At 38.6% G+C, this 26662-nt stretch overlaps 2 protein-coding genes across 4 annotated transcripts; one reads left to right on the forward strand and one right to left on the reverse strand.

The window, feature by feature from the left end:
- WTAP (WT1 associated protein) lies at positions 1 to 26249 on the reverse strand. Of its 3 annotated transcripts, none has more exons than XM_060114885.1 (8): positions 25934 to 26249; positions 19363 to 19400; positions 16010 to 16065; positions 12630 to 12688; positions 11455 to 11582; positions 7792 to 7970; positions 2696 to 2850; positions 1 to 1287 (listed from the first exon to the last, which is right to left on the reverse strand). In XM_060114885.1, the coding sequence occupies exons 2-8, from the start codon at positions 19390 to 19392 to the stop codon at positions 704 to 706; spliced, it is 1191 nt and encodes a 396-aa protein (XP_059970868.1). In that variant the 5' UTR covers positions 19393 to 19400; positions 25934 to 26249; the 3' UTR covers positions 1 to 703. The 3 variants fall into 3 exon arrangements, with proteins under 3 accessions (XP_059970868.1, XP_059970867.1, XP_059970869.1); XM_060114884.1 differs by lacking the exon at positions 25934 to 26249 and adding an exon at positions 25640 to 25827; XM_060114886.1 differs by lacking the exons at positions 1 to 1287; positions 2696 to 2850; positions 25934 to 26249 and adding exons at positions 6741 to 7573; positions 25640 to 25830.
- On the forward strand, positions 20480 to 26662 carry LOC132499803 (zinc finger protein 385A-like). The gene is made up of 3 exons (XM_060114517.1): positions 20480 to 20485; positions 25315 to 25446; positions 25788 to 26662. Exons 1-3 carry the CDS (start codon positions 20480 to 20482, stop codon positions 26019 to 26021), a joined length of 372 nt encoding a protein of 123 aa, XP_059970500.1. The 3' UTR covers positions 26022 to 26662.

The following is a 26662-nucleotide window of genomic DNA, read 5'->3' on the forward strand; positions in this document are numbered from 1 at the left end:
TACGGAGTTACAATAAAAATCTTTATTTAAGTTTGGTCAGTACAGGTAAGATATACTGGAGTCACAGAGCAATATGCATTAACAGGATACAACAGTTCATAAAAACTGAGTAACTATGCACACAAAATTCTTAAACATTCAGTCACCTAAAGAGAAAATGCACAGATGTATGGTGGAAAAAACTGTATCTAACACTGAAACTACTATAGGACTCCTTCAACAAGTCCAACTTTCAGTGATAAAACTACTGTACTGGGCAGACCTGGCAGTCATAAACCCACATCTACGCTAACAAGTCTGAATGGTGCGTAAGTACAATAACAGCATGAATAAGAATGCCCTTACACAGCACAGGTTCTAGGATAGACACAGATTTAAACAGACACCATTGTGTTACACTTTAAGGAAAGATTTCCATTTACAACTTCACATTAACTCATATAAAAATAACCTGACCCTACACAAAATGTCCTTTTAGCAACATTCAAAGTAATTAATTAACTGTTACAATTTCCAAAGTGGCAGAGGTATTGAAGCAAAAAGAAAAAAGAAAAAAAAAAGGAAATAAAGAAAAAGGGAAAGGAAAAAAGAAAAAAAAACACCCACAAAAAAGGCAAATTGTGACAAAAGTATGCGTTCATTTTCCGGACAGTATCCTCTCCCAAATTAAATGACACTGTATAAAAGTTTGCTGGAAAAAATTTTACAAAACTGAACCCTGTACATTTACACTTGAGTCCAAGCCATTCTGAACGTGGCGGGAACCCGCAGTTCGGTTACCTTTCCCACTCACTGTTTTCTCCTCTTGAGGGTCATGATTGGAGTCTGTGTCATTTGAGTGGTGTGTGACCGAGTTCTCACTGCCCGTGGGAGAGTCTACACTTTCATACCCCGCACTGAGCTGGTTTACGTAACTACCACCTCCTCTGCCAGTTCTCTCCTCCGAGCTGTTGGAGGCCTTATTACCGTTCCCTGGTGAAGAAGGGAAGTCATCTTCGGCCGTGTCCCCCTCCCTATGAAATCCAGACCCAGACGTCCTCTGCCGGGAGGAACTGCCATTACTTGGTCCGTTGGCCAGACGACTGCAGTCTTTACCTGTGGCCTCTGCCTGTCCTACAGGCTCAGAAGATGTAGTCCTGCTGGTACTCGGGCCAGGGGCTTGAGACTGCTGCTGCTGGTACTGAGCCAGCTGCTGGCGCGTCTCCTTCAGTTGCTGCTGAAGGACTAGGATGGTACTCTGCATGCCCTCCACTTCTTCGTCAAGTTGAATGATGAAGTCATTCAGTTCTGTGCAAAGGAGAGTCAAACCTACTTTAATATCTCTGTTAACATCTTTAAAAATATTTCTTAGTGCCTGCACAAAGCCAGGCAACCAGTCAATGTTTAAGTAAACAAATACAATTGTAAAATCACAAAAGAGTACTTTAAAATTTTGCTTGGAATTTTAAAATAGCCATTCAACCATGAGTTTGTTTTGGGGAGGAAGGCAAAAACTTAAATATATTAAAGCAACCAAATTTAAATGTATTCAAACTACCCAGCCACATAAAATGGGTCACAACCCACAAAAGCTGCTCCACGTTTGCTGACCTAGGGGCCCCCACGTCCAGCCCCTTACCCCTCACTCTCCTAGCCAATGTCTCAGCTCCACAGCAGGTTAGCCCCTGGGGAAGTGCGGTCCCCTACTCTAATACTCCAAAGAAGCCTATGCAGTCACCAAGGATTATCCCCCATCCAAGAACAAAATTCAGAGAAAATAACTCTTGAAAACTGATAAAACTACAGATGTCTATTAAGTTCTAAAAAGGCCTGGGGGGTGGGGGGGGAGTTCATTTACTACTATACAAAACCTCCTATTTACTGTATTTACAAATAGTGAGAGCTAAGAAGGCAGTTTTAAAGATATTGCTTGACTAGCGACCTTCTTTGCAATTAACTACAAATTTGCAATTAATTTAATCTCCAGAGTTGGGTATTTTTCTTACCACTAATCTTTCTCACAAAGGAGAAACAGCATGGATGAAACTATACTTGCCCAACAAAAAAAGAGAGGGCGGCTGACAATTAAGTTCCATTTGTCTTAGCAAAGAACTATTACATCTTATTCACTAAATAGGATCTTAAAAGGTAGAATCAACTATATGCTTTTACTTATTATTTTCTATTTTTGGCCATGCCGTGCGGCTTGCAGGGACTTAAGTTACCTGACCAGGGATCGAACCCAGCCCCAGCAGTGAAAGCGCCGAGTCCTAACCACTGGACCGCCAGGGAATTTCCACAATCAATTATATATATTTTCAGATCCCTGGAAATAGCCAAATACTTCCAAGATTTACACTTACAGAAATTGGTTAAATGAAGATACTCCCTCTTTTAAGCACTGAATATAAATTTATATAGCTACATAATGCCTTAGTAATACAACAGCCTTTCTATCTTTTGCCAAATCCCACTCCTAAAAAACAAAAACTTCTTATGAAATTTGCACCATAAACAATTCAGGGGCTGGGGCGGGTGAGGGGACCGCTAAGATTAAATGGCTTTGTTTGCTGACTCAACTGGAAATATTTCACTTATAATTTTATAGAACCACTGGCAGAGATGAGCATATACAGACTCTAATCTATAATACTCATGCCTGGCAGTATTTTAAAGCCAGTGCAAAGTTAACCAAACTTTTCAAAAAACCCCTTACCATCCTGACTGCTTTTAAGCTCCTCACTATATTTCTTCTGTAAAGCCAATTCTGCTTCAAGTTGTGCAATACGTCCCTGGGACAGCTGCCTTCCAAGCTCTTGATTCTCCTGGATAAGCATTCGACACTTCGCCATTAACTTTTTGCCTGTTTGGCTGTAAAGGAAAGAGCCATTCATCACAAAATGAAGACAAAACTCTCTACAACCTTCTTTGCTTGCAGTTATTACAACGATAGATGTAACACGTACAGAACATAACACTATGTCACAGCAGATGCCTCCCTACAATTACCATCTTCTTTCTGGAACACATCCATCTTGTACATTTCAGTATTTTGCCAATACAGCAGCAAAAATTTAAAAAACCTAAAGAAAAAGTACCTAAATGGCCACTTTTTGTTTCTATTAATAACTGATTCTGAAATCTATTTTTATCCCAAATTATAATTTGAAATAGAAACAGGCCAGTTAATTAACACACATTTTAGATATACCAGTATTAGTAAAACACTAAGGTACTTAGCTTTATGGAACAGAAAAATTCTTGAAAGGGTAAATGCAACATTAACCACAAATGTAGACTTCTTTAAAATACCTAATATATAAAAATCAGCACCTATAAATATATAAATGAATGAGAGTATATTTATTCCTGCTAGATCAGCATTTTTAAGGATGCCTCTTAATAGGCAGTTCTCACAAGAATGTTTATTTACTGCATTCAGTGAGGCCTGTTCAGTAACTTTTTAAAAAGCCTTAAGACTATTCCTATTCACCAATCCCTCATTTAATTTCATATGAGCTGTCTTAAACTGGGATGGAAGTTTTTGAAATTTTAATATTGGTATGTGGTGAAGATTTTATCCATGTTGAAAAGATTACCCTTAGGACACAAAAATAAGGTTGGAGTTACTTATCATAAATAATGCAAATATGTAAGTGTCTGCCAAATTAGGAGTGCCATACTTTCAACAGATTAGTTACCAAGTGCTAGTGCAATGTACTATAGACCTACGTGCATATACACAGTAATTGCAAAAATGCAATCAATGTTCATCCCCTATATTACTATTAAGGATGAGATGAACTTGAAGTAGTATATCAGGCAAATGAAAGCCCTATTAAAGGAGTTAAAAGAAGAAAACAATAGAAAGTGTCAGCAAAATTTTTTTTTAACCAGTAAGGTCATTCTGAACTTTACTCCATCACAAGAATATCAAACTGTCCCTATCCAAGTTTCAAAGGTAACATCACAGTTATATACTTAAATTAGAACTCTTTAAAAGTGATTACTTCTATTCTTATTAATGAGGCTAAAGAAAAGCAAAGCAGTGAAGTTTTATTGAGACACTGTTACTGGGGCTTTTGATTGCATTTTTGCAATTGCTGTACACACACTTTTTAAATGTTTTAAGATGGGAGCACTTTGTAAATGTTTCTCATTCTTTGGCTCAGTGTTGCAAGGTTCTTTTATCAATAGCACATGTTCTAACCCAATATGATTCAAGCAAAAGTTTTTAATACATTTTCCTTACACAAATCTCTGGTAAAACCTGGGGTACCACTGCGCAAAGGAGCCTCAGATGAAAACCATGAGTTAGCATGTGGTAAGGGTTTTTTCTCTACATGGTAACTTTATTAGCTGATACTTCTGTTCATTGTTATTATAGCTTCAGATATCCCCCATTTCCCATAAGCACCCTCAGACTTTAGCCTCTAGGGAACAAGAGTTTACAAATCAAATGAGGAATAAGAAACACGCACCATCATCTAAGACAGGGGCATTCCTTCCACTTTACTGCCTATGCTCCCACAACACTGCTTTCTTGCAAAGTATACAGCATCAGTGTTTACCAACCTGAGAAATCTTTTGTATGAATTTTTTAAAACATAGACAATTGTAAAATCAATACATTAATTTGTGACCTGACTTAACCTCATATAAAGTATCACAAATTCTAATGCAAAAAATATTTCATTTATGAAGTCATGCCTTTTTACAAATGCCTGTTCTAAAATAATCCTACTTCTAAAATTAGTGATCACTTTAAAACAAATCTTCAAAAAACTGCTGTTCTTTAAACATTCTGTAATTTTACTGTCATGTAAAATTTGTGTTGTGTTCATCATATCACAAAAGATGGTAAGAATCCAATTACAAGTAACTTGTCTTTGGAATCATTTTACAAAAAAAAAAAAAATCTAATCCATTCCTAAAAATCAAATAACCCACAAAGAAAATACAATAGGAAATAATTTAAGAGAATGATTTATAAAAAAGAACGGACACTGTACACTGCTTTGTTATCAAGGGGAAGGGAGACAGGGTATTCTGAAGAGGTGTACACACAAGTACCTAAATGTTTAAATTTAAATGCAAACTGAAAACTGTCAAAACACTGCAATATATCCCTCTACTCTGAAACATATGCACTATCACATGTATGAAATATTTTAACTAAAGTGGACAACATAATTCATGAGATCTTTCTTAAAATTAAAACAGAATAAAAAAGTGGAAAACAAAACAAAACCCACATAACCCATTCTATATGAATTATTCCAGACAGAGTATTGATTGAGGACTATTTGTTTCAAATTAATGATGTATTTATACCACCCGATAAACTCTGGCTTATAGCCTACTTTTTACAAAATAAAAACCCATTTATAGGTAATTAAAATAAATTATGATTTACTAATACAATGAAAATATTATATAACCATTAAAAATGGTAAGTAATTTAAATATAGTAAAAAATGGGAAAATGCCCAAGGATAAAGTGGGGTGGGGAAAGCCCTGGTACAAATATGTATGTATACATGTATGTCACATTTGTTTAAAATATATATATATATATAATTACTGTATATGCATACAAATTATCTTGATGATACCCAAGAAATTTAAAAGTGGTTACTACTCCTGGGGAATAGAACAGGGAAGGGCAAGGTCACACCCAGGAGTAAAACTCACTTTTCACCTCCACTTTTCTTTACACTGTTTCATTTTATACATTATCATGTGCTACCTTATTAATTAAAAAAAAATTTTCAACAGTAAGAAGAAAAAACCCACTTCAAGGTGACTGTTACCTAAGTGGCAAAGAAAGATGCTTGGCTAAATTTGAGTACGTGTTAATGATACCTTTTATGAATTATTTCCTGACCTACTGAGAATACATAGGCCATCTCTACTGTGATCTTTAATGGCATAACATATACACAAAAGCCTTAATTCGGGCACAAGAAGCCAATTTCAAACAGATTTGGTTACTTACCCTCCAACCCCACAAGCAGTGAGAATTTTAGAAGCGATTTCTTGCCGTGAAGTCACACAAACCACTTCTCCAGCCCACCCTCTGCCCCACAACCAGTTCCCTAAAGCACACACATACAAGATACTTACAATTGATTTGAATGATTAAGAGAGAACTTAAGTCACCCTTGTTAAAACTGCACTTAAACGTTGGGGCAATCTGGAACATTTATCTTCCACTCATCTTAGACTCCATTGTCACCAAGTGAAAATTCGTATTGGTGACTTATAGAATGATCTGACGAAAAAATTCACCTCCAGGATTGGATGGAAGCATGAAGAAAATAATGCCTCATTTATCTAAATGATCAAATGAATTTGCTAGAAATGATCACTATACCTTTTTTTTTTTTTTCCAATTCACAAAATGTCTCACTTAGGCCAGCCCACAGTTCCAATACATTCTGTCCCCAATCTTCTGGCAGGCACCCTGTGAAGCTGTCCCACATTAATGTCTACTGCAATATCCTGGGACAAGGTGTCAAAAAGCAACAAGTGTCGTGTCTCCTTGTCTTTTATGATACCAGCTGGAAAAAAGTAGGTCTTTAAAAAATGAGACACAGAGCCTTTTCCTTCACTTTGAAGAGCACAGCAACAATTTTTTCGAAATCAATCTGCTCTCACAGCCCCCCCAAAACCAAAATGTTAAAAGTACAACAAAATCATCATAGTAATCCTTGAACTTAAAAAACAAAACCAAAAACAAAACAAAAAAAAAAACCAACTATTTCAAGGCACATTTAATTTAATATCAAGAGTGCAATACAAAAGGCCCAAATACAATGAAGGAACACATTCCCCCATTAACACCAACGACAATGCTCTTTCAACATGTGCCTGTTGAATGGAATGGGGATTTAATAAATTTCACTACTGAAAAAAATAACGCAGTGAGTCTCATCACAGCTAATATCCTTATACAATCTAGTTGTGAAATGAATGTTTATAATGCTTCAAACAGTTTAGACCTGAAGTTTGATACCACACCTTCATTATTTGTACAGTCCTCAATAAGATTATCTACAGTATTAGCAACCATTCAAAGAACAAACCATTGAGTAAAACCACATTGATTTAAGGCTCAATCAAGTAATATGGAGCCCCAAACTAAATGGTTAAATATATGAACTACTTGTACTGACATCTATTATTTGATTCTCTCATGACTATTAAGTTGGTTCTTAGCAAATAAACCCTTTAAAGGCAAAATTCACCTCATTTGAGTTTGACCCAGAAGTTCAACAACAATCACGAAGTCCACAGTCTTATTGGCAAAACTGATATACAGTGTCTCTAAGTCACTATGCTCAAGGTTAAGAGCGATGCATATTCCATCTTTACATTTACTGGAATTTTACATGTTCAATTCATGATTTTAAATCTCTAGGTTTTCATTCCTCCAAACTGTCTGAAGACACAAGTGTGCCACAGACTTAAGACTTCTGTTTCTCCCTCTATTTTCTTCAAACAGAAACATTTCTCAAGTGTCTACACGTTCTAGAAGGGGAATTTTTCGGAGGTGGCCACTTCTTCGGAATAGTCCGACGCCATCAGGCCTCTGAAGCAAGGGGAGGGGGAAGAGAAAAAAGCTGAAACACAAGGTTCATCTGGTAAGTTTTACATTAACCATTACAAGCTGGATAGTATAAGAATGTGGCTTTTTTGGCTCAAAAAGTCTGAGTCTTGGTGTGGAAACGAGTACTTGGCTGTCCCACCACAGCTTTCTCGTAGTGGGACTGTCAGGGAAGTCTTGACTGGGGAGTATGATTTGTTTACCTATCAGGCGTAAACTTCCAGGCACTCAGTTCATTTTGGGCTTGTTCCAGTTTGTCTTTAGTCTGTTCCAGTTCACCTTTCATTTTTAGGAAAAACAAGTTGATCGCTGGGTCTACCATTGTTGATCTCAGTTGGGCAACGCTAGGCTGCTGGACTTGCTTGAGGTACTGGATTTGAGTCTGTGCAAAGCAAAGAAACCCCAATTACTACCAAATCCAAGGAAACATACCTAAGAAGATGAGATAAAATCCCTTTCATTCACTGGATTTACCAACTTGTTTGTTAAGTCCTTTCCCCCCTTGATCATAAAGTCCTCTAAAAAAAGTACAAATTAAAAACAACTATTTGGGAATTCCCTGGTTAGGAGGGTCTAGTGGTTAAGAGTCAGTGCTCTCACTGCCGGGGCCTGGCTTCGATCCCTGGTCAGGGAACTAAGATCCTGCAAGCTGCGCAGCCAAAAAAGAAGAAAAAAAACCCCCACGAAACTATTTAAGGTTATCCATGTAGGAATAAAGGCCATTTGATTGCACTCCATATTTGGAAACTTCAAATGTAAGGAGACTAACACGTTGGCAACCAAAACAGTACAAAATCAATCAATCAATCACTGTTATATTTACTAAAAATGCTGATGCCCACTGGGAAAAAAAAGCAAAGTTTAAAATATTACTTATGTAAGTAAATCTGTGCTTATGGGAAATTAGTCTATATACAAGTTCCCTAAAAATACATCAGGTACAAGGTTATAATTTAAAACATATTTGCATTTCTAAATTTAAAAATGTATAGTACTTACATATTTACATGAGTTGGCATTACAGCTTTATAAACAGCACCTTAACCCAAAATTAAGCATTTTTTTTCCCTCCAAGGAGATTTGAATCACAGCATTGTAAGGCTGGAAGGTGACTGACCTGGTCCAAACTGCTTTTTTTTGAGAGATTAAATAAGCCAACTGTCCAAGGATAGTTAGTTCAGTGCCAGTACTAAAACTAGAATTTTTGTTCTCAAGCCTCCTGACTCCCATATCTGGGGCTTCTTCCACCATACCAAATCCCTCTGCTTACATATGAAACCTTCAACTTCAACTTTGGTTGTACTATTTACTAGCACACTAAAAATACATTTCTAAAATATGAGATACGGTGTTCATCATTAAATGCATCACTTTCTTCACACCCAAAGTAGATCTGGTTCAAGATCCTGCTCCACACTAAACCTTAAATAGGATTGAAACTAACATTTCCTAAGCAGCTAATTTCTACCATAAAAGATACAAATATACTAGGATATATTTAGTTAGTATTTCACTGAGCAAACAGAACTATTTTTTCCTCTTTTAGCTTGAGGAATTTTAAAAGTAACTCATTTTAAACCAAAAAGTACACCTATTTATTCAATATAATCCAGCTGCTGAGGTAATCTAACAGGAATAAAGCATGCCAAGTAACATATACCATGTACCGCTATCACTGAAGAAAACACTGCGTCTCTTACACTAACATAGTTACTAGTATTTAGATTACACAGTGGACGGCCCTCATCTGCTACACATAAGCTTGCCATTTCCTTGTGTTTGCTCCTGCTGCCCTCTCTGAAAAACTTTACTGTGTTCTAACTGAAAGAGCAGTGAGTTCTTCGGCTGGCCTGTGCAGAGAAGAGCTGTAAAAAAATGTGGCTGGAAGAAGTTAGGGTCTACTTGAAAAGAATCTTAAATATAGGTTGAGATGACAAAAGGTGAGGAGGCATCACCAAAGGCCCCGATTAGGCATAATATGATCAACACTGCCAGTGTATACGGGATGGCTGTAGAATCAGAGGTGAGTCAACAGCGCATACTATCTAGGCAAGTGTTAAGAAGTATCTGGACTAGAAGGTCAAGAATAGGATTCAAGAGACAGAAAGAAACCAAGATGTACTGGTTTTATGAGACATTAACATCAGCACCATCTATTCACACTCTATCGACCAGGTGCTAGCACTCTGAAGGTAAGATTCATCCTTTGCATGTGTAAGCATCTGGCACAGTGCCCTGTTAACAGGGACACCTAAAACTATTAATGAGTAAATGGCAGAACCTAGAGTCCTAAATATCACAAAAAGAAAGAATTAAATGGTTTTGAGACTAGGCACCTGAGAGAAGTAGTACTCATGCCATTAGACGTGAAAATCCTAAGAGAAAAAAAAAAATTGAATGGGATGGGTGGGTGTTACAGAAAGGAAACAAAAACAAAAACCTTATATTCAAAATGTTGGTAAGACTTCTTGGAACCAAGTATCTAGGTTAAAAAAAAAAAAAAAAAAGCCAAAGGTGGGAATGGTCAATAGTTGAAGTTAGGGAGAGTAAAGGCATATGAGTGCTGAGAAAGAAAAATTTCTTAATACGTTCATTAGTGACTTTACAGAAAAAATATCAGTGGCAGTGCAGATGGAAACTAAACTGGTAGAAACAAAAGGAGTGGTGAGAAGATAGAGAAAATAACAGAGGCTACTCTTTAACAGGTAAAGAAGTCAATTTGAAGAAGTGAAGGGGACTTCCCTGGAAGTCCAGTGGTTAAGAGTCCACACTCCCAACGCAGGGCACAGCGGGCGTGGGATCAATCCCTGGTCGGGGAACTAAGATCCCACATGCCGCACAGCGCGGCAAGAAAAAAAAAAAGAAGGAAAAGGGACTAAAGACTTTTGTGGAAATGTGGACAAAAGACAGCATCTGCACAAGAAGAATAAGGATTGTGATTAAGCCCTAAAGAACATCTTATTGGTGAGAGAAGAAACAGAACTGTGCCCCACAGATTATTAGTCTCCAGTGACCCTTATGCATTAGATTTTAATAACTATCAAATGGAGATTACACAAAAAAATTCAGGAAAATGAGAAACAACAGGGAATTCCCTGGTGGTCCAGAGGTTAGGACTCAGCACTTTCACGGCAGGGACCTGGGTTTGATCCCTGGTCAGGGAACTAAGATCTCGCAAGCCGCGCAGTGCAGCCCAAAAACAAAAAAAAAAAAACAAAGAAAGAAAGAAAAAAAAACGATTAGGAACAACAGGAATAGAGCTGCCCCTATTTTATATAACTGACATATACAAACACTAGAAGAAAGTGCTAAGACTGTCAAAGACAGCATAAAACTGACTCTAAATTCAACCCCAGAGCTAAAGGATCCAATATATCATTAGATTTCAGATCTATGTAGACATGGCAAATAGTACAAATGAAAGATTAACAATTAAAAGACATGGCAGAAGTGGATGATACTAAGAAAAATAACTTTATGCAGAAAGGGGTAAAGACAGAAGAGGAGAAACTAATCAGACGGCTTGCTTATTAGTAAAGAGTAAATGCTGCTTATACCCTCAGATATCAGTTACTTAAAGATATGTGAACCAATATACTAATTCTTATAAATCATGGAGATTTCAGAGAATAATTTAAGATTTTTGACTTCTTGGCCACAGAAAAATTACTTTAAATCCAATGATGAAAGGTTATCAAAATTTTACATTTAGCACATTTAAGCTCAAAGCATTTCTACCTTAACAAAATATGCATCTATAATTCATATTAAGTATACAAAATTAGCTTAATGTGAATTAATACATGTCATCATGTGATCCAAAACCCAATTCCTCAGAAAGACTTTAAAACATTTGAAAGACTTACAGTACACTCTTGCATCTCTTGCTCCTTGGTTGCTAGTCGCATTACAAGAATGTTTTCCCTGCGTGCAGACTCTTGCTGTTGTTGCTTTAGTTTTTCTTCAGATTCCCTTAAGCCAGTTACATCATTAGCTGATGATTAAAAGGAAAAAAACCCCCAACATCATGAAATATAATTTCAAGATCAAACTGAACTAACTAAAAGAAAGTTCTGATTGCCTTTGAAGAGATGATAAAAACCATGGTAAAAAGTTTAAATCTTTACTTTCCATTCTATCAATGCTTTTGTGACAATGAAGTTTGTTCCTGATCATGAGTGCTCTTTTAGGAGTTAGTGCTGTTACACGGGTCCACAGCCACTTAATGCTAGACGGGATTACGTTGTTATAGTCTAATCTGTTGCCAACAAACACCAGGAAACTTCGTTATTTGCATTTGTTTATACTATGAAGTATTCACAAAGTCCTGATTAGTACTGTTTTTAACCTATTCAATATAAACATGCCCATAACTGCAGAGACAATTATTACTTTAAGCTTTCATAATGTTCACAACTTCTATGGATTATACTATAATCATACAATGATTGAGATTTCATGATATTAAGCTTTCTGAACTTGGAAAAGTGTACTGGTTTTTATACTCACAAATAGTATATTACCCTAACTCAGTGAAAAGTGACAAAGACTAAATTGGTCTGAAATGATAAACTTTGTTGTATTATTTTTAGCAGATGTTGAAAAATCCATAAATACATAGCTATATCCTATTGTTACAATTTAAGCTATCATAAATTTAACACTGGTTGCTTCTCTCTTCTAGAGTAATAACTCATGCTTCACTTGAAATTTCTCTGTGGAAGGGACATATCAAGGAAAGTTTCAAGTAGTTGTGAATTTCCCTATCTGTGCCCTCTCAGAACCGTGTAGTTCAGTTAAAAGAGAAGTGCTATTATAAGATCATTGCATGCTGGTCTTCTCCAATGACTGCGAACTCTTCAAGAAGAGAGGGCATGTCTCATTCACCTATTTCTTAGCACCCAACACAGTGCCTGGACAGAGTTTCTCAATAAAATGCTTGAATAAAAATTACTTAGTAAAACCAGTTATCCTGTGCTTATAACAACCATCTAAAAGGCAATAGTCACATAGTCTTTAGGAAGCTAAAACTCAAACTTACAGTTAAGATCTGTGTACTTGCCCTCCAACGCTTGCACATATGCTTCATATTGTTTCCACCTAGTACAAAAATAAATCCATATTAGTTATGTTTAAATTGCTTTTGTTAAATATACCAGAAAACCACATCCATAAGCTTTAAGTAATACTGAGAATTCCACTGCATGAATTTTAATGTCTCTTCCATTTTGAGATAACTATAAATCTAGTTTAACCCATAATAAATGACTCACTTCAAAATTATTCCTTCTCAACTTACAGGAGTTAGGTAAATGGAAATACAGAGAAAAGTGTTCCCTGCTGAGAATACACCAAGCAGCGTTCCCGTGGGTCAGATCACACACCTTACAGGACCTTGTATCACTGATGTTCAGCATGTTGCCCGGATATGGAAGCTGACTGAATAACTTAACACTACTTTTCAGATATGCTCTCTACCTCAAACAAAAGGCATTTTAAAAACATGCCTAGGGACTTCCCTGGTGGTACAGTGGTTAAGAATCCGAATGCAGGGGACATGGGTTTGAGCCCTGCTCTGGGAAGATCCCACATGCTGCGGAGCTACTAAGCCCGTGTGCCACAACTACTGAGCCTGCCCTCTAGAGCCTGCGAGCCACAACTACTGAGCCCGCGTGCCACAACTACTGAAGCCTGCATGCCTAGAGACCTTGCTCTGCAACAAGAGAAGCCACCGCAATGAGAGGCCTGCACACCGCAACAAAGAGCAACCACTGCTCGCCGCAACTAGAAAAAAGCCCACGCGCAGCAACGAAGACCCAACGCAGCCAAAAATCAATAAAATTAAATAAAACTAAAAAAAACATTAAAAAAAAATTTTTAAGTGCCTGATTATAAGGGACTGAAGGTTATCTCGGCTCTTATGTGAAAATACCACGTGATTCTCTCAAAGTAAAAAATAAATAAATAAACGGGGGGGGGGGGAGAACATACTATTTTTCCAAAGCATATCTAATTAGCAGAAACAACTTTCATACATGCCATATGCCATCAGGACCTTTCTTCATTATATTCCTCTACCCTCGAAATATAGGCCATATTAGCTGCTCTTGGCAATTACTGCAGATAACAAACTTTCCCCAGTCTTACGTTTAAGCAACTGCTCCTGGAAAGTAAGCTGTCTGCCACCTTGCTTACTGAAGAGCTGTTTTCACGGTGCTCTTCAGTTACAGCTAATTAAAATTTACTTTGATTTTACAAAATATTTGTATAATCTTAAAACCTTTGACAAGTTTGCTGTGAGATTTATTAACATTACAACACAATGAACAAAAATATCCCATAATATCAAGCTAATCCATTCTACATAAAGACTAGGCCAAGGGCATGCTCATTTTTACGGCCTCTACAACCTAGGACACAAAGAGGAGTTCACTGAACGTTTTGGGATGAATAAAGATGTTTTGTGGAGGTTATATAAGAACTATTTATTTTAGAGGAAATGAGAAATATAAAAGCTCAGGGACTTCCCTGGTGGTGCAGTGGTTAAGAATCCGCCTGGCAATGCAGGGGACACAGGTTCGAGCCCTGGTCCAGGAAGATCCCACAGGCAGCAGAGCAACTAAGCCTGTGTGCCACAACTACTGAGCCTGCGCTCTAGAGCTTGTGAGCCACAACTACTGAGCCTGTGCTCTAGAGCTCGGGAGCCACAACTACTGAAGCCCAAGTGCCTAAAGCCCGTGCTCCACAACAAGAGAAGCCATTGAAATGAGAAGCCCGCGCACTGCAATGAAGAGTAGCCCCTGCTCGCCGCAACTAGAGAAAGCCCATGTGCAGCAACGAAGACCCAACGCAGCCTTAAATTAAAAAAAAAAAAATATATATATATATATATATATATACACATATATAAAAGCTCAAACCACAAACATCCTCATCAAGTAGAAAAAAAAAGAGACTAAGTAGCAGTTAATTTAAAATCACAAGAATTAATGAGGAAAAAACCTACTTAAAAGTCATAAATGAGAAGTCCCTAAATAAAGAAATTAAACTGACCTCAAAAATATAAACTGCACATGATTTTAAAAACCTTAAAGATAACTTAACATAAAAAATTGTTCCTCGTTTTTAAATTAAGATTATAGCACCGATTTCTCACCCAACAGTTAAATCAAGAGACGGCACATACTAACCAGAGGAATTATCTAAGAAAGGATACAAGGCAAGGAGTGTACCATATCAGAGGTACAAAGAGAACATCAACACGAGCAGTAGTATATCACAAGTGTTTACATCAGCAGGAAAGGGCAAGAGTATTTTAAAATACTAAGTATTTAAATTTTATGCGCAGGAAAATGAAGGTATGCAATAGAAAAACTGTTCTATGCATGAGATTACAGTAAAGGGAAATAAAGAGCATGTCTGCAATAGAGTAGCTAGTTAAGTAAACAAGGGTGGGAAATTATTGGGCTCTACGAAACAATGGAGCATGTCATCTGTGTTTCCCTATCTTATAAAACCACCTTTTCTCTCCCCACTGTTAAATTTACTCAGTTCCTCAAGTAAAAATTCCTTGCAATTTCTAGAAGAAAAAGTTCAATGAACTTGCAGGTTGCCCTGAAAAACATTCATTTCATTTTTATCTAAAAGTTACCTCGTAAAAAACTTACCATAGTGATAAAATGCAAAAAGAATATATTTAAGTTATAAAATACAAAACACACGTGATCCCATTTTCTGATTTCTTACATTTGAAAAACGAATAATATAATGCTGTACTTGACAATCTGCTTTAGTAAGACATTTTAAGATAACCACAGAAATTCAGAGCTGGAAGTCATCTTTAAAAGTAATTTAATCCAACTGCTTTAACTTGCAGATAATAAAATGAAAGATATATAAAGTTAAATGAGTTGATCAAGGTCACAGTTATGAGAAAGAGTAACTTTGCTCCACCAGTAAATATTTCTTCCAAAACGAGAAGAATATCCTTAAGGAGTACAAATTTTCCATATGTTACACAGAAAAGTAAAAAAATTAACTACATCAAAACAAGTTTATTCATTTGGTAAACTGAAAGCTTCTGAGAGCAGGGTCTTTCCCCATAGCAAGTTATACACATGAAGTACAAAGGCTTTCCAAGTTAAAGTTCTGAATATTTGCCCTCTACAAGAAAAAAATTCAAGTTACCTATCAGTCTAGAAGTTACCCAAGCTAGTGCTTTAGTTCTTTAAAGTGTTATGCTTTCCCCAATGTTTATATAATGCAGAAATAGGCCATACGAAAGAGATTCAAAAAATGTATTAAATGATTTGAGGATGTATTAACATTAAAAACAAAACAATACCTCACATAAACACTATAGGACAGAATCACAACATCATGTTCTATAGAAAGATTTGTATTTGGTAAAGAACATTTTACCTGAGAATTAATTCATCTCGTGCCATAACTTTGAAGTCTGTTTCACTCAGTCGAACCTAAAAAGAGAATTATGATACAAACTAAGTGCTCTTTCTAAAAGTTTTAAATATTAAATACCACCAGCATTTATATTCTTATTTTTATGAAGATAGGATCATAACTTTTAATCCAACTGCTGGTTTCTGTTATTAGGAATCCCCTTTTTCCAAAGACACACAAAGCTCCTCCCAAAAGGAAGCCTGTACTGAAATGTCTGAAACTTAAATGGCTCAGTACACACTACGACGTTTTTAAAAAAAAAAGTCTTAATTTTTAGAACAAAGTTTTTAAAAGGTGGACTATTTGTTATCTTTAAAACAGGTATCATTATTAGGAAAATGCAAATTAAAACCCAATGAGCTATCATTACACCCTATTCGAATGGCTAAATAAAAAAATAGTGGTAACACCAAATACTGAGTGAAGATGCAGAGAAACTGAGCCTTCATACATTGCTACTGAGAAAGTAAAATGGTACAGCTGCTCTGGAAAATAGTGTGGCGAATCCTTTTAAAACTAAAAATGGATGTTCCATGCAACTCAACAGATGCACTCTTAAGCACATATTCCAAAGAAATGAAAATTTATTTTCACACAGAAACTTGTACACAAATGCTCACAGCAACTTTATTTTTAATAACCAAAAATTGGAAACTACCCAGATGTCTTTCAACAGGTGGATAGGAAACTATGATACCATGAAATACAGCAATACAAGAAACAGACAACTGACATATGCAACAACTTGGATAAAGCTGAAGGAAATTATGCTGTGTGAAAAAAACTCAAAGGATACGTAATACAGCATAATTTCACATACACGACATTTGTGAAATAGCATAATTTTAGAAATGAAGAACTGATTAGTGGTTGCCAGGGGTTAAGAATGGAGTGGGAGGGCCTCCCTGGTGGCGCAGTGGTTGAGAGTCCGCCTGCCGATGCAGGGGACACGGGTTCGTGCCCCGATCCCGGAGGATCCCACATGCCGCGGAGCGGCTGGGCCCGCGAGCCATGGCCGCGGAGCCTGTGTGTCCGGAGCCTGTGCTCCGCAACGGGAGAGGCCACAGCAGTGAGAGGCCCGCGTACAGCAAAAAAAAAAAAAAAAAAAAAAAAGAATGGAGTGGGAGAGGATGGATGTGGCTATAAAAAATGGCTTAAGAGAGACTTGTGGTAATGGTTCAGGTAACTATTTTGGTTGTGGTGCTGTTTACATTAAGTTACAAGTGATAACACTGCATACAGCCACACACAGAATGCACGCATAACCAGGGAAGTCTGAATATGCTCTGTGGATTGTACCAATGTCAAGTTCCTGGTTTTGATATTCTTATGCAAGATGCCTGACAGTTATGCAAGATGTTAATGCTGAAGGAGGCTGGGTGAAGAGTGCACAGAACCTCCCTGTACATTTCTTTTTTTATAGAGTTTTTTTTTAAATTTATTTATTTTTGGCCGCGTTGGGTCTTCGTTGCTGCACGTGGGCTTTCTCTAGTTGCAGCGAGCGGGGGCTACTCTGTTTCTGTGCACTGGCTTCTCATTGCGGTGGCTTCTCTTGTTGCAGAGCACAGGCTCTAGGCGTGCAGGCTTCAGTAGTGGCACGAGGGCTTAGTAGTTGTGGCTCGTGGGCCCTAGAGCGCAGGCAGGCTCAGTAGTTGTGGCGCACAGGCTTAGTTGCTCTGCAGCACGTGGGATCTTCCTGGACCAGGGCTTGAACCCATGTCCTCTGCATTGAGACGGATTCTTAACCACTGCACCACCAGGGAAGCCCCCCCCCCCTTTTTTTTTTGCTGCACTGGCTGTTCGTTGCAGCTCGCACGCTTTCTCTAGTTACGGTGAGTGGGGGCTACTCTTCCTTGTGGTGCACGGGCTCCTCATTGCGGGGGCTTCTCTTGTTGCAGAGCATGGGCTCTAGGTGCACAGGCTTCAGTAGTTGTGGCACACGGGCTCAGCAGTTGTGGCTCGCGAGCTCTAGAGCGCAGGCTCAGTAGTTGTGGTGCACAGGCTTAGTTGCTCTGCGGCATGTGGGATCTTCCTGGACCAGGGCTCGAACCTGTGTCCCCTGCATTGGCAGGCGGATTCTTAACCACTGCGCCACCAGGGAAGCCCCCCTCCCTGTACATTTCTTTACAACTTCCTATGAATCAGTAATTATTTCAAAATAAAAAGTTCTTTAAAGTGGGCATAATATTCTAATGAGACGAAATTGCTTTGCAAATTGAGAAATATGAAATGTTTTCTCTATACCAAAAGAAGATTGTAAAGCTGAGGCACCTCTCCTACTTTAATATAAAATTAAGTCTTATTAATTTCCCTTATAAGATATTAAAACATTTTTCTTTATAAAAATGTTTCAAATTGTAGCATTTACCAGTAACACGTTACTATCAGAAAACAGAAAAGGGAAAATCATTATACCAGAATATATTAAAAGCCTTCCCTGGTGGCGCAGAGGTTGAGAGTCCGCCTGCCGATGCAGGGGACACGGGTTCGTGCCCCGGTCCGGGAAGATCCCACATGCTGCAGAGCGGCTGGGTCCGTGAGCCATGGCCGCTGAGCCTGCACGTCTGGAGCCTGTGCTCCGCAATGGGAGAGGCCACAACAGTGAGAGGCCCACGTACCGCAAAAAAAAAAAAAAAAGCCTAACAGAAAGCACCCAGTAATTCTCAAGATTGTTAAAGCACTTGATCCCAAAACTTAGGACAGAAATTTCCGTAACATTTACTATTTAAATTGTCCACTTAAATATTCACTTGTTAATAAGCACATACTCCTACTTTCCCAACTGAATTATAAATACCTCTTAGAAAGTGTTATTCTTTTGTAACCTCTTTTGTGTGTGTGTCATAGTGACTAAACTGAAGATAAAATGGGGAAAATGAGACTAGAAAATAAAACTTCAGAGGAAATGGTAGAATCTAAGAACCAACTAGCTGTAACCTTTTTTGAAAAATATGGAACTGGTTCTGCATTACAACCAAAGAGATTTAAGTTAGGGAAAAAAAAGAAAATAAGTAACTTATAGGATCTTGTAAAATAATCTCTTATTTTGACATTATTTGTAGTTATATAGCTGGGAATAGTCATATGATAAAGGCTACAAGTTGACCACGGGGATGTCATTATTACAAAAGTTTTCCAAAGGCTGAAAATATTCTAAAAATATATTATGTATTAGATACAATGTCTCACACATTATACACCCATGATGCTATTATTAATATAAGGCAAGGGAGTAAACAACAAGCAAACAATATGGATAGTCCCTCAACTCTATTAGTCAAAAAAAGTGCTTAGAAACTGCTGAAAAAACAAACCTTTTTAGGAAGAGGTTCCTCGTTGGTCATCTTGAATCCTAGAAAAAGGAATAAAGAGAGGAAAGTCAACTGATTTTCTTCCAGTTAAGGTAGGAAGAAAAAAATACTGGCTTTTTCAAATGAATTTATTACTAAACTCGGTTATGACCAAATCATTCGGTTATTTTTTTAAATTAAAATAAACCTTTTAGGAACGAAATTGAGTTATTTGCAGTGAAGTGGATGGACCTAGAATCTGTCATACAGAGTGAAGTAAGTCAGAAAGAAAAACAAATACCGTATGCTAACGCATATATATGGAATTTTAAAAAGCGGTACTGATGAGCCTAGTGGCAGGGTAGGAATAAAGACGAAAACGTAGAGAACAGACCTGAGGGCATGGGGTGGGGTGGGGTGGAGCTCGGATGAAGTAAGAAAGTAGCACTGATTATATATACACCACCAAATGTAAAATGGATGGCTAGTGGGAAGCTGCTGCATAGCACAGGGAGATCAGCTCAGTGCTTTGTGACCACCTAGAAGGATGCTCAAGAGGGAGGGTGGGAGGGATGCTCAAAAGGGAGGGGATAAAATGTATACATATAGCTGATTCACTCTGCTGTACAGCAGAAACAAACAACATTGTAAAGCATTTATACTCCGATAAAGGTGTGAAAAAATATATATACCTTAGACTAGTTTTAAATTTACAGAAAGGCTGCAAAGATATTACAGGGTTCCCATATACTCTGCACCCAGTTTCTCCTTTGTTAACATCTTACATTACTATTGTTATTAGGTTTTTTTTTAAAACTCTCTTATAAAAAAGTTGATCATTCTTTGTAATGTTGCCACAAAGGATTGAAAGAAATATAATTAACCACTGGACCACCAGGGAAGTCCCGAAGAAATACAATTTTTCAATGCATTCTTACAACTGCCCTGTGAAAGACAAATCTGGCAGCAGAAGTAATAGGTTTGTGCTGAAGTCCGATACTGGCGTCAGGCAGTATCCAAGGCATCTTGTTGAAAGGACAGAGGAAGGGTAATACCTGTTGCTAAGCCTTTCCTTTTACAGAATTAACATTGTTATAGTAAGGTCAAATCTATCATCCTCATGATAATTCATCACTACACAATGCAGGTATGAAGGTATTTACACTTTAATAAAAATATCCCTACATTATTTAACTTCACGTCACAGAATAATTTGTATCTCAAAATTAGCTTCTTTTATAAACTTACATAAAATTCACTTAATCCTGTTGAAAAAGATTAATGACAGAAATACTCTCATTAACTTTATTATGCTTACTGAAAAGACTTGTGCTATTTCCTAATGTTCAAATTTAACAAAGAGAAGCTAATTTAAAGTTATTCCTAGGTATCCTTTCTAGCAGCAAAGTCATAAATGTTCCCTTACATCTTAAACTTTCTTTTTAGTTTATTTTACCTACCCATACATACTACAAACTTCAAACAATTAAATAAGTAGCCAGTAAATAAGTCACGGAGATATCATGTACAGCACAGTGACTATAATTAATAATACTGTATTATGTAGATTTGAAAGCTGCTGAAAGAGTCAAAATCTCCATCACAAGAAAAAAGTTTTGTAACTACGTATGGTGACAGATGGTAACTAGATTTATGTGGTGATCCTCTTGCAATGTATACAAACATCAAATCACTATGTTGTACACCTGAAAATAACATGTCAAATTATACGCAATAAAAATAACTTAATCAAAGAATTTACAGTGTAAAACTGAGTTTTAAAAGCTACTTGACTTCTTAATGAATATCTGAGATTCCTCAAAAGGAGATGATTTTCAATACCATTTTTTGTATTACATACAATCCCAATTCAAATATTCTAATCATACTATCATTAAACCCTGATTTTCAGATTAGGTATACTGAGTTGAAGAAATCAGTACATTTTAAGGAAAAAAATTATATATTGATCATGTCATAAATTAACTGCCTTAATTCTTCCCTCTTTGATAATCTTATCATTGGATGTAAAACAAAAACCTGAGCATATATCATTAGTTTCTGAGCTGATGGAGTTGACCAAGTCTCTATGACCAACCAATACCTATGAAGACATGACCATATTTCTACGATTTAAAAATCGGTATTCTTTTTCTCTGAATTGGCCCCTGCCTACTTTAGGCCCCTTATCACTCAGTTTATAATCTCTGTTGCAAGTTACAGACAGCTGCTTAGTGACTGACTCTCGTAACGTGACTCTAGAGTGAATCCAAGCATTTGGAAACAAACCCTCACCATGTTCACCTTCAGAGACCTGACTACTTCTATTTTAAAATGGTTTTAATGGGCATTCACTCCACTAGACTGCAACCTCTTGGAATCCACAACTCAAGTTTAACATTTCCTTTGAACTTCCCATTTGTCCAGTGCTAAATAGTAGGTAAATATCAATAATGTACTAATAATGTATTAAAAAGGTACAAGAAAATTTGAGCCATTTGAACTTTTAACATACTTAAATAGTATATAAATGTGTACCTATATGTCAGTCTTCTGGTTAAATCCTTCTAAAGGCTTCCCATCTCAAAACTGTGCATGTGGTACATATACACAATGGAATATTACTCAGCCATAAAAAAGAATGAAATAATGCCACATGCAGCATGCAGGCTTCTTAGTTGTGGCATGTGGGATCTAGTTCCCCCAACCAGAGATCGAACCCTGGCCCCCTGCATAGGGAGCCCAGAGTCCTATCCACTGGACCATCAGGGGAGTCTCCTGTTTTTGTCTTTAAGCCCCACTGCAGAATTCTTGGTGACCTCCAGTTTTCAGAATTCTAAACAGCAAGTTATTTACATTTTTAACACTGACTTATGTTCTCTTTCCTTTTCAAAAGCTTGATGCTGGGTAGATTCTAATTACACATTGCTTAAAGAATACCTACATTTTCTTTATAAAAACATGTTTAAATTTTAACGTAAGTCGGGATAAATACAGGTTTTGTATATATGTTTGCGTTTCACATGTTGACTCTCAATCACAAGTCACTCCACATGATATGGAATGTGACTTGGGAAATCAAAGCATAAGCATTTAGTAAGAAATTCCTCCCTTCTCTTTAGCCGATGAAAAGTCCATCTTTGCTTGAGATTCCGTGATATGCCACAACAGTTAAATGGACAGTGTGGCAAAAGGCAAATTAGAAACAGGCTTAAAATTTGAAAGCATCAACATTCAACTGTTTAATCAAAATAGAACCTGGTTCTCAATTCTGACTCTCCCACTGCACATGTGCTGTGAAATTTATTACTCCCCAAGGCAACTTTTTTTTTTAGCACAACTGACAAGCACAATACCATCTAAAGTTAATTCTACCTTCATAAAGACAATGGATATTCCAGGTTCTTAGAACAAGCTATTCTCCTATCAGAAAAAGAGAATGACTGAAGTATCATTTGGAGTTGAACCCTGAGTCTTGAAGAGAAAAAATGAATATATACCCAGTGCTATGAATCACTTATTTAATAACCACAACTTTTAAAATCGAAGTTAGTTTCCATTTTCCAGATGATGAAAAGGGTTATGAATCATTAGGTGATCAGCTCAGATTAAAACAGCTACTTATTAAAAAATGGGGGGGGACAAAAGTTGGTAACTGACGAAGATAGATAATTCTCCCATTCCTCCATCCTCAATAACGATCAAGCTTAGCTAGAGAATGCAGAAAAGCAAAATAGAAAAAAAGCAAAAATTGACCAATTTGGCTACCTTTTAGCAAGTTTAAGAGGACTGGCTAAAACACGGTGTTATGGTTTATGTCAAGTTTTGTTATCCACGCGGATAATTCAGGGGTAATACAGCTCTTAAGTGTAGACTGTCAGAACCACCATCTACTCTTGATGCCTTTACACTGAGAAACAGCTTATGATGGAGTTCGGTTTTGGTTGGCTAGGTGCCTAGCATCCCAGATCCCAGTACTTCCCTGGCTCTTAGCATTATGATCCCAAGTTATGCAACTCAGTTCTCCCTTAATAGAGAAGCAAGTACCAGCCAACACAACTTCAGTAAGAAATCATGTACCTTGCTGAAACTAATCTCAACTAAACGTAAGAAACCAATAATCTGACACTGTATTAGCCTAGGCACTGTAGTAGAAGTGTACTTGTTAGCAATTGGAAGCCCAACTTTTCTTGACTATGTATCAGTCATGTGATCTTGAGCAAGTCACTTTCTCTAGATTGCAGTCTCCAAATCAGCAAAAAGAGGATACCAATTTTGTCTGCCCCACAAAGTGCTACAAATGTCAATGTTTTAAGTGCCATAAAGATACTATACAAACAAAAGATATTTCAAATAAAATACTAACATTAACATAAAAGAGAATTTTAATGTGTATTTAGGAAAATTAAAGTAAATACCACCAACTACATTTTCAAGAGTTGAGAATGTCTGATAGCACTTCGTCTAGCCTGATGCACCGCCTTAATATCTAATGGGATATACTGTTATAGGAATATTGAAAAGTTTTGCTCTAGTAAGCTTAGTAATAGAAAATACTTAGATGCAGAAAAATGGGAGATAATAAAAACAAGAATAAAACCAAATACGACCTACGTCTTGCTTTGCAAAAGGATCCAACAGAAAATTTTTAAGAGCAAGAAAAAAAAATTTTTTTCAAGAGCAAGATAATGTACAATTGAATGAAAATGATCAAGACCTCTAAACAAAGCATATTTTCAAGGGAATTCTATATTACACCTATACATACATACAAGAGTGTAACGGACTCTGAAAGCTGTAACATACTGTACAAATACAATTATTACAACTCTCATCTCCATGCCACAAGGCTGCTATGGATTTTCTGTATTATACCAACCCATTTCTGACAAATACTCAAAATTCAATCAGGAAAGCTATATATTATGAAGTTCTATAAATTAGATGAGCTAAGTAAAAAATAGCAGTGTCTGGGATACACTTTTATCAGTACTTTTGTCCTTTGGGAGTTAGAAATTTAGGTAGTTTGCCTAAGTTCCGCCACAGAGAAGTGAAAATACTGATCTCTTAGCTATAGCTATCTGCTTAAGATAACGTAAAATCTGAACGCACTCTAGGAATACAGCCACCCAAACCCTTGAAATTTAACCTCCTCTTTATCACAAGCCCCAATTTCTTTCCCAATTTCTAATGGACCGCAATTTCTTTCCCCAACTTGCCTAATCAGATGCTACTAAATGGCATGTAGTACATACGTAACATTTAGGCATCCTGAAAAGATTTTCACGGTAGCTTTATACGGGGTTTTAAATGTCTACAACATGTTTATCTGTCACAGAAAATCTTAATGGTCAAAGTTTTTAAATAAAAAAACCGGTAGATAATCACTTTGTTGTACACCTGAAACTAACAACATTGTAAATCGACTATACTTAAACAAAACAAAACAAAAACCCGGTAGGACTTGTGGTGACAGACGCGTGACTTTCACTTAAATTCCTCAGCAATGGAATTAACTAAATTCTGAGAAGGAAAACTACATGGACGACTCAGGACTGTAACATGATCATGAAAGTATTTCTTTATCTTTTTTAATCTCAGGCAAAAGAATCGTTTCTTGCTTTATAAACACGGTTATTAAGGATTTTAACACAGTCCTCTAGGATCAAATATCCAACTGACTTCATCAAAACAAACTTGGACTTTTCCACTATGTGCTCCCTACTGACTAGTGAAATATGGTTTAAAAAATTAATAACAGCCTTACAGGGATCCGAGGTGAGACTGTAAAATTTCACGAAAACCTCTAATTCAATAAATAATTTTTCTCTTTTCTTTTAATTCAGAACGCATGCCATCATTTAAAAATGGAAGTCTACAAGACAACGCAGCTGCAATATTAAGCTACTGCGCGACGTGAGAATTGGTCAACGAACGCTGCTTTCCCTCCCCTGCTGAACTCGTTCATGCCGCCAGTCCTCGCGCTCCGGCCGAGGTGGGAGCCGGCGACACCGGGGCGGAGACTGGACGCGCACCGAGGGGGCGGCCTCCGGGTGTCGCCCGCCCCGCGGGAGCGCCCACCTCGCCCCCGGGACCCTGAGGACGGAGGTAAAATGGCCTCGGGGTGGCGGAAGTGTCCCCGCAGGCGGAAAAGCGGCGCGGCTAACGGGAGGCCGGCCGGCCCGGGAACCCCGAGTCGCCTTCTGTGCTCCGTCCGCCCCTTCCCGGGCCGGGCGGCCGCGCCTCAGCCCTGGGGACCCCGAGGTCCTCACCGCCGCTCCGGCGGGCGGCCCGCACCTACCTCTCCTGACGGAGGCCGCGCCGGCGCCGCCCAGTCACATAGGCTGATCCCGCGCTACCCGCTCGCTGCCCAGGCCGCCCGACCCCGCTGCCGCCGGCCCCTGCGCTCCTCCTCCCGCCACTGCCCCGGCTCTCCCCTTTATTTGCAGGTCTCGCTGCCACAAAATGGCGCTGAGGGAGGAAGCGAGGTCCCGTCGCCCCACCCCCTTCCCGCTCCTCCCGCCGCCCCGCCCCGCGCCGCCGCCGGCGCCCGCCCGCTTCTCCGCCCCGCCATGTTAGCGCCCGGCCCACTCACCGATCAGTTGTCTCACGGACGCGGCCACAGCTTCCCGCCCGTCGGGCCCAGCCGCGGGGAGGAAAGGCGAAAGGAGGGCGCCCGCTGAGGGCCTCGAGTCGCTACAGGAGGAGCTGCGCCTGGTGGCACGCCCCGCGGCCGCTGAAGCGCTGCGAGCTCGGCGGGGGCGGGGAGGGAAGCGGGCCGCAGGGAGTGGTGAGCCGCGAGGTCACAGGTCAGCCGCGGGGCATCACGGGAAAGGCGGCGGGGGTCGCGATTGGCGGCGCCGGGTGGACAAGCTCCCCGGGCGGACACGCTCGCCGAGCCACCTGCGGCTGCGGCGCTGCCTCTGGCGGAGGAATCTGGGCGAAGGCGGCGTGTGATTGGCCGTACTTTGGTACAGCACCCATCTGTGATGCTTCCGCGCGCTGTCGGCAAGGTGCAACCTAAGGAGCGCCACCGTGGGCGGGGAGTCCGGGCAATTGAGGCTTCGTGAGCCCTTGCTGTTTGAAGTTTTGAGAATTTGGAAACTGATGCTCTTTCTTCCGTCAGGAAGTGCTGCCTCCTGGACACTTGGTTCGTCCCCGCCTTGAAATCTCGAGGCGAAACCCGGGAGCTATTGTCTAGTACGTGGAGGTTTTACCTATGTCAGCAGCTGTAGGGGTACCTTGCTGACGCAGAAGCGAGGGGAAGGCGAACCTTGTGAGGTTTTAATGGACCCGATAATATAAGTTTTTTAATTCGAATGTA

This window comes from Mesoplodon densirostris, chromosome 12 (genome assembly GCF_025265405.1).
Source record: "Mesoplodon densirostris isolate mMesDen1 chromosome 12, mMesDen1 primary haplotype, whole genome shotgun sequence".
In the NCBI taxonomy this organism is placed as follows: Eukaryota; Metazoa; Chordata; class Mammalia; order Artiodactyla; family Ziphiidae; genus Mesoplodon; species Mesoplodon densirostris.